The 8,963-nt window shown below is 42.3% G+C and overlaps 1 protein-coding gene across 1 annotated transcript; it reads right to left on the bottom strand.

Moving 5' to 3' along the window:
* Window positions 1-378: 378 nt before the first annotated feature.
* Window positions 379-3,768, bottom strand: LSM5 (LSM5 homolog, U6 small nuclear RNA and mRNA degradation associated). The gene is made up of 5 exons (XM_034064208.1): window positions 3,715-3,768; window positions 2,947-3,042; window positions 2,692-2,719; window positions 2,016-2,088; window positions 379-688 (listed from the first exon to the last, which is right to left on the bottom strand). Exons 1-5 carry the CDS (start codon window positions 3,758-3,760, stop codon window positions 656-658), a joined length of 276 nt encoding a protein of 91 aa, XP_033920099.1. The 5' UTR covers window positions 3,761-3,768; the 3' UTR covers window positions 379-655.
* Window positions 3,769-8,963: the final 5,195 nt, after the last annotated feature.

Raw genomic sequence — 8,963 nt, 5'->3', positions numbered from 1 at the left:
TGTCTCTCCTCGCTGGCCAAATACTCTTACAGTGTCTTTACTACAAGAAAGTGTATCTACCAAGCAAAAGATGTCCAAGAGAGCTGAACATCAAGGAAAATAGAGCCAGAGACTGTTGGGTATCAAACAGATGCATCCACTTTGAAGAGCTTTTCAGCATTCTCCAGCACTGTACCAGTTTCTGGTGTCACAGCCTCAAGCAGCGTTTAATCAAAAGATCCAGCCTGGTACCTGCCTGTACTCCAAAGAACAGTAATCTCTTAGCTAACGACTTGTGTTTTATATAGACTTGGGTCATACACAAATGCAACATGGAGAAAAACTCCATCAATCAGTTATAAAAACGAACTTGTGCACTTAAATAACAAAAACAGTAACTAATAAAAAGAAAGTCTTTTATTCAGGACAGATTTGTGCATCTTTACAAAAAAGTAATGATTTCAACTTACGAAGTCAGCATCATCATTAGCAGTGCACCTTTCCTGAAGAGGAAATCACTCTCTGTTATCAAATATCAACTGCAAGAGTGCGTAAACAAAATAAATAACCAACAAACACACCCATATCCCAAAAGCTCTATTTATATTATATTCTATACATATATATATATATATATATATATATATATGTCTTCACAGATGACAACTGTATCCATTTATACTTCAGGTCCTTCTCCTCCAGGAACCAGCTATAAAAGAATAAGACAGTTGTGCGTTAGTGCCATAGATTTAAGTTTTACAGACTCATCTGTGACAGTTCTTGCTTTAGAAGAGTTTAGCAGATGGAGACTTCATGGTAGACCACAAGAGTGGTGTTTAGATTTGATATTATCTTCCTCTGGCAACAGAGGAAATCAGTTACTGCCAGAAAAGCACATGCCATAAAGAATCTCCAAAATACAAAGAATGTTTAACAAGACACAAAGGAGCCCCTAGATAAGACATGTTTTGGATTTTGTCTTTGTTATTCACTTCAAGGAGACTTTTTTTGTCTAGAAACACTACAGCTTGTTTTCAGAAAGACACAGAACATGCTTCCTTTCATGTAGGATTTCTCCAATTGCTCATTCTTCCCCAGGCTGTCGCTATACTGGGAAGTTGGTTTCCTCTTTTAGACTTCTATTGCTAAGCACAGCCCAAAAACTAATAGAACCTGAACCCTTCTACAGCCAGCAGGGTAAGTCAGCACAGCATTTTCCTGTGAAGAAAGAACTTTCTATAAGTAAACAACTGAACAACAGAAAAAGAAATGCAAAAGGAAAAATATGACTAAGGGGAAAAATGAAGAGGATAATTTCTTTCACTGACACATTCTTAATAGTTAGCTGAGCACTTCTAAAGACAAAGAATTCTGCTGCTTTTGGGATCAAAGTAAGAAGTCTAAAGCACAGTTTTCCTGATGTGGGAAGATGTGTCCCCAAAAGAGACACCAGATCTAATACAGAAACATATCCATGTCTTGCTGAAAATCTGCACTCTAAGAATCCCCAGCTTCTGCTTAGAGGGCAGCATCCCACCAGCTGAACTGGATGCTAGTAGTTTTATCCCATACAAGTAGTTAGAACATGCACTGTCCTCCAAGGACTCAGAACAATAACCAAAAAAGGTTAGAAATGAAGTCAAGATGGCACTTGCTGAGACACACAGTGAGGAGGTGCAAGGCAGGTAGGACAGCAAAATGGAGATTATTCCTCATTCACACAGAACCAACTTGAGTCTAAGTCAGTCTTCCTCTTCTCTTCCTACAAGATTAGGAATTCCATTATGTAGGAATTCCAGACTTCAGTGCAGACAAGCAAAAATCTCTGGGTCTGCTTCTGTAGTATTTAGGAAGTTGCAGAATTCATCTTAATGTATAATCATAATATCTAAGTACTGTTTCGGTACTGATCTACATACATCAGCACTTTATGCAATGCAATTCTCTGGAAAGCTCAGCTTAAAGTAATTTAACTGCTGACAGACTTAAAGGTACAGAAAATAAATGCACGCAGCCTTTTAACCACGATGACTTACCATTGTTATGTTGTTTCCATTTAGCAGTATCTGGTCCAGTTTTGTGATTCTTCTGCCCTCAGGTGTAATCTCACTGACGCAGCATTAGAAAAAGAACATAAGAACATGTAACCAGGGACAATGATTCAAGTTTTGACTACAGAACTGACACACATCTCTGCACTAAGATGACAGTTGTTGGAACTAACAACACCATCAGCCACACTGCAGTGTAACTGACCCCCTGGCTAAAGAAAGCTACCTGGCAACTATAAAGTTCCATTGTACTTTTCTGCTCAGTACATAAAGACACAGATTCACCCTGTAAATCTTGGCAATTTCTTGAATACCACAGACACTCAAAACAGGTTTCAACTACAAACGAGGCACAGCAAAGTAATAAATACTCATCTTTGAGTCTGCCAGCTTTTTAAATCTTTGCTTAAACCTTAAGGAATGTAAAAGCAAACAAACTACTGGAAAGTTCTACATACAACCCATACAAATTTAAGGCTACAAAATAGGAACCTGATTACAAGTATAAATCATGCAACCGCAACTCTGTGACAGAGCTGTCCAGAATACATCACCACCTATAGTTTAACTCCAAGATATAAACTATTCAGTTGGAAAGTATTCAAAAATGTAAACCCACTTTGCTTATAGATTTTATACAGTATTTTTTCCTAATACTTACAATTCTGTAACATCTTCTAACACCATATCTGAATACCCAGATTCAAGGAAAATAAGGCCCAGACTCTTAAAATCAAAATAAAGTTATTTTCATTTTTACTGAACTATGATTTTATCTGTAAAATAAAAATACCAGAATAATACAAATGACCCATACAAAAAGTTTCTACCCAGTGAACTCAAACCTCTCAAATACAATAAATGGATTGAGCTGAAGCATAAAGGATTTGGTGTAAACATTTCCATCAAAGGATACTGACAAAGTCATCAAATCCTAGAAGTGTTCCAACAATTTCTTTATCACTCTTCATCACAATATGAATGCGGGAGCCTATGCATTTGTCCACAAGCTCTGTAAATAAAAACAAACAAAGTTGGAAGATGCAAGAGACTGTTTTATAGAACAGTACATTTTTCTGAACAAAACCCTCGACACTGTGTGCGGTGGAAATGTGTTTTTAAAGGTGTACCTGTACTGCTTTTACACGACCGTGTTTCTGAGGCTGGAACTCTGCAGGAAGACGTTCCCTTCAGTGGGAACACTTTAAAGTCATAGAATCACAGCTCGTGTTGGAAGGGACCTTAAAGCTCATCCAGTTCCAACCCCCTGCCACAGGCAGGGACACCTTCTTCCACTAGACCAGGTTGCTCCAAGCCCCGTCCCACCAGGCCTCAGGACTGCCAGGCTGCGCAGTCCATTACCGCACACCGGCCGAGCACCAACACTCGGCCCCAGCCGGTCTCTGCTCCGCACCCACAGACACCCACCGGGATCCCCGTTTACTGCAGGCTCCTCCCGAACTCGTCCATCCCATTCAAGCTTCCCGCCAAGCGGCAGCGCCGCTCACACCAACCGCAAGTGCCCGCAAACAGGCTCTCCCTCCTCTCCCTTCCGTCCCCTTCCATGCTATCCCATGCTATCCCATGCTGTCCCATGCTACCCCATGCTATCCCATGCCATCCCATGCTATCCCATGCTATCCCATCCCGTCCCGCCGCACACAACAGCAGCACCGCCGATTACCGAGCGGCAGCAGCTGAGACGGGTTGCTGGTCGCGGTGGCCGCCATGGTGGACCCAGGCCTGACCAATCGCTGCCACCTCCCGCTTCAGATGTGAAGGGCGGAGCGGCAGCCCCGATGAGCAGATCGCAGAGCAGTCGCTCCGCCGTTTTCCCATGGGTAAATACACTAACATGCCCTTCAAACAGCTCTTGTTCTCGCGGGGAGTGGCAGGTGGAAGGATTTTAGTCGCTGTACGTCAGAGCTGCCTTTATTTCCCCACTCAGATTTGTTCATTAATTCACAAGTGGGCTGCAGCAAGAGGGATTTTTGGAAGCCCTTTTGGATATACACATGGCTTGGAGCATGGCTCCTCATATTGGCTGTTCATACATACACTGGCTGTTCAAACACACTTTGCTTGCTTCATACTGCAGCACTGAGCAACCCACTCTAGTGGAAGGTGTCGCTGCCCATGGCAGGGGATTGGAACTGGGTGAGCTTTAAGGTCCCTTCCAACCCAAACCATTCTGTGATTAGATAAAACTGGTATTTCAACATCTAGAGTCATCACACATCTTGTGACAGGCTGCCTCTGGAAGAATCATGCCCAAATAAATTCCGTCCTCTGCCTTAGAGCGCTTGAACCTTTGGAGGATGTAGATCTGCTGGCTGCAGAACAGCTAGCTCAGTTCTTGTGTGGTTAGTTCCCAGGCAACTCTGAATGTTCACAAAGTCAAACCCAACCTCTGGCATCAGCAGATACCGCAGGGCTCCACACAATCACTTCACGGTGACCAGAGCCACCTGAGGACAAACTTGCCTCACAGCGAGAGTGCAGGGCTGTGTCTCTCCCTGGAGCAAAGCGTGTACAAGGTGGAGGTTGGGGTAGTTGTAATAATGATGGAAATTGGCACAGTTGGAGTGTGGGGACAGGAACAGAACCACAGGTGAAATGCAAAGAGGGTGGGGGGGTGGGGGAATCCCAAGGACAAAACGAACAACCAAAAAACACCACCCCGAGGGGGAGGAAAAGCTGGGGGGGGGGGGGGGGGGGGGGGGGTTAATGTGGATAGGAGGAGAAATAGGCCGGGAAAAAGAGAAACTTCCCATCAATCGGAGGAGAGAATAAATGGTAACGGATAGGGGGAAAAAAATAAAGACGCAAACCCAACCACACAAAAACTGCACCCAAAGCCTCACAGCAACGTGGGGAGAAAAACCCACACAGAAAAGAAAAAGGGGGGGAGCAAAAAAAAACCTCACTCAAAACCATCAATAAAAACAACCTCCCCCAAAAACCAAATGAAACCCCAGGGAAGCAGGGGGGTGAGGGTATGATGCGTGGATAGACTCCACAACTCGTTAAAGTTGTAAAGAGGGTATGCTTTTATTCAGCGCTGAGGTGCATGGGGATCGCTTTCATATTTATGAAGAAAAGTATAAATAACATAAATTTATTAATAAAACTATAAATAATATACAAATTTATGAAGAAAGCTATAAATAGCATAAATTTATTAATAAAGCAATAAATAACATGCAAGTTTATGAACAAAGCTATAAATAACAAATTTATTAAGAAAGCAATAAATAACATACAAATTTATGAAGAAAGTTATAAATAAATTTATATTATATAAATAATATAAATTTATAAAGCATAAATTTATAATATATAAATTTATAAATTTAGCTATAAATAACATGAATTTATGAATAAAGCTAGAAATAACAAATCTATGAAGAAAGCTATAAATAACATAAATATTTATTAATGAAGCTGTAAGACACAAATTTATTAAGAAAGCTGTAAATAACATAAATTTAATAATGCAGCTATAAATAAAATAAAAATTAATGAATAAAGCTATAAATAACATATAAATTTATAAATACAGCTATAAATAACAAATTTAGGAATAAAGCGTGTATAACGTACAAATTTATGAATAAAGGTATAAATAATATATAAGTTTATAAATAAAGCTATAAATAACATACAAATTTATGAAGAAAGCTATGAACAATATACAAATTTATGAAGAAAGCTATAAATAACACATAAATTGATTAATAGGGCTGTAAATAACGTCCAAGTCAAGCAACACAACAGAAGAGGTGTGACACTGAACCCAGTCCCCGGCTGTGTGCCGAGCGCTGCTGCCGGACTCGCAGGATGGAACCAGCCGGCAGCTGCTCCACGTGTTCACACGCTCCTCACTCCGCTGTCTTGCTCCAGAAGCAGCCCCGCTTGCAGGCTCCACCTTCCGGCTCCTGGTGTTAGTGCTACAGCAGTTACTGTATGTTTAGGTTTCGGTATAGAGTCCGTTTCTGGATTAAGAATATTGGAGCAAAGGTGGCCTTCCCAGGGAACATTGTGGAGCCTTGGCTCCTCATCCTGCCTTTCAGGGCTAGTGAAAACTCCTTCCCTTAACCCTTGTTTCCCTTTGTTTTGCAGGACTGGTGACTGCAGGAGAGGCTGCTCAACCTTGTCATCCAGACAGCTTCTTTCATCCCTCCAGCAGAGCAGCCTCATGCCAGGACCCCCCTGCTTTCCAGGCAACGGCTTCCCAGCAGCCTCCGGTGCCTTCCAGACCATGGCAGGGTTCTGTTGGGTCACTGCCAGGGCACGGGGCTTCCCTGGCTTTCCCAGGCCAGGGGGCTCCCTTTCCTGTCCTCCACAGCTGTTCCATGGAGGTCACATACACTCTCCAGACCATGTTCTCGCTTCTGCAGCTTCAGCGATGGGCTCCAGCTGGTGCTTCCCTTCCAGAGCCCGGCAGCCGCGCGTCTCCAGGGCAGTGCTTGCGAGCCCCGGATCCAACACGTATGGCAAAAGTTCCTCTGCTTCTTTTAGTCACCATGCTAACCTGAAGTGTTGGTGAAAGCAGGAATCCAGTTGTGTGATGCCTGTTGATCAGTAGTTGGCATCTTTTAGTAACTTTCCAAAGGGTCAAGTTTAAATGTCAATCTTCCAATTACAAAGTATAATTTGGGGAGCAAATGGAGCTCTAAGAAGAAAGTGCATTTTCATCTTGCTTTATTCTCATTAGGCATCATCTAGAAGCCAAGGACATTTGTTGTGCTTTCAGCGTCTTTGGAGTGTGTTGGGGAGTCTGGATCCGCTGTGGGCCTGATGTCTCTTCTTCCATGCATTCACAGATGAAGTGGTTAGTATTTAGATTCATTGCAGTGACCACCTGCTATTTGCAGATTGAGCCATTTGCTAGTGGACTTACTGAAGGGAAATTTAGCAATCGGGATGACAAACATGGATGCTATTACTCTGTTGTGTATGGAACGACTTCAACCTGTAGTTTTTAGCCTTGCAAATACAGCTGTTTTTCTTCTAGGAAGCAGATATAGTTGGAACTGTGAAAATGTCATTTCAGGTTTGGGCATTGTCCTTTATTATTTGTCTGTCTGACCCACAGTTCAATTGCACAACCTGGTTGCAATGCTATGAGTAACAAATTCCTGCCCATTTCTGCAATGCTTAAGTTTGCTCAGAGGTTAATGTCTCTGACTGCTGGATTGCTGGCTCAAAACATAGTGTAAGTGTGTGAAAGTTTTAGTGTGACATGGTTCTTTTTCCTCATGTGTTTAAACCCTTAATCTCCTTTTTCTATTCAGAAGTGTTCAGAGCCTGAGTCTGAGAGCAGAAGGGGGTGAGAGCAAAATCCAGTTGCGTGTGTTGTGAAATACTCTGCAATTTAACTATGCCATGTGAGACTTCCTGGATGTTATCCTTTCTGGGTACTTTTCCTGCCTCGTGAATTTGAAGTTCTCTAAAACTTCACAGCTATTATACATCACCATTAAGAACATCGTGTGGAGCAGAGCTTGACAGTCTGGATCCTCCTTGCAGAGGGAACAAAGTGTGAAGGAGGGAAACCACTGAAATGACTGCTTTAAAACCTCAGAAAGGTGAATACATGGGAAGTTTGAAAGTGCTTACATAAACCAGGGCCCAGAAACTTCTAGTTCTTCACAAGTGAGCAATGAAATTTGAAGAAAAAGGGATTTGTGCAGAGGATTTGCTCCTGGGGCTGCAGGACAGCTTGCTACACGGCAAACAGAAATGCTTTATGTGCCCAAGGCTATTAAATGTGGTATTTGCTGGAATGCTGACTATGGATGCTGCTGATCAGTTGCAGGCTAGGAGCTTGGAGAGGACTAGTGCAGTTTTACAGGCACCTTCTGTGTGTGGCTGATGACTTACTTGATATAAAGTTGCATGCACACTTACTGAAGCTGGCTTCAGTCTGGAAGGTATCTTCTACTTATGTTATCACCCTGTTGTACCCAAACTAATAAAGCCTACTGAAAGCTTGATAGTTTTATAAACGTATTCCTTACATTAGGATTTGTTTTAACTTCTATTAAATATAAGGGACATAAACATTCTAAAGACTAATACTGTGGAGTTTTTAGCTATTTTGGTTCTAAGCTAAGCATGTTCAATGTGTACGTTAGTGTTCATACACATGCACAGACCAATCTAAACCCAGGTTACAGTGTGCTTCGCTGAGGTTCATGATTTCTAAGGACTTTGCTTGTACAAATGTCACCATCTGGAATGAGCTCATGTGACTTTTTGTACTAAAGGAACAGACTGATTGTACTTAAGACTCTTGGTTTTCTTGTGGTATTAGGTTACACTGTCATGTAAGGTTTCAGTAAGGGGGATCTGTGTGTTTTCCATCCAAAACCAGCTACAAAACACACAGTGATCACCCAAAGAGGTTGTATCACTCGGTTCTTTCACAAGAAATCAAAAGAAAGAAAACATGATCTGCTTCTGTTGTGCAGATTATGAGGTTTTCAGCTTTTCTTATTCAGCTCTGCTGAAAATTCTGCATCTTAAGGTGCATTTCAGAATGTCCGTATTAAAGCTGAGTCCATTAGAAACTTCTTACTTGAGACTGAAAGGACACCGCAAGTTCATGTGTTCAGATAATAATCAGTTAGATCAGCAGCTCTAGTATGTGAGACTGGATCCTTCTGTGGCTGATGAGGTCTGCAGGCAAAACTGGTGATAGCTCAAGAAACCTGCATATGGGCAGTTTGGAACTGCTCTTTGGAAGGTTGTAAGGGACTGGCTATTCCCTCCAGATGCACAGGCAGGCTGAGGGTGCCAGGAGGCCAGAGCCCCCCTAAGGCAATTTCCTCATGTCAACGCCCAGTCTCCCCTGATGGATGCAGCTTTGAGCCATTCCCACACATCCTGGCACTGGGCACCAGGGAGGAGAGCTCAGCACCTCCATCT

Source organism: Melopsittacus undulatus, chromosome 1, assembly GCF_012275295.1.
Source record: "Melopsittacus undulatus isolate bMelUnd1 chromosome 1, bMelUnd1.mat.Z, whole genome shotgun sequence".
Taxonomy (NCBI): Eukaryota; Metazoa; Chordata; class Aves; order Psittaciformes; family Psittaculidae; genus Melopsittacus; species Melopsittacus undulatus.
Note: the sequence above shows the minus strand (reverse complement) of the source record. Positions and strands in the feature narration are given on the sequence as shown.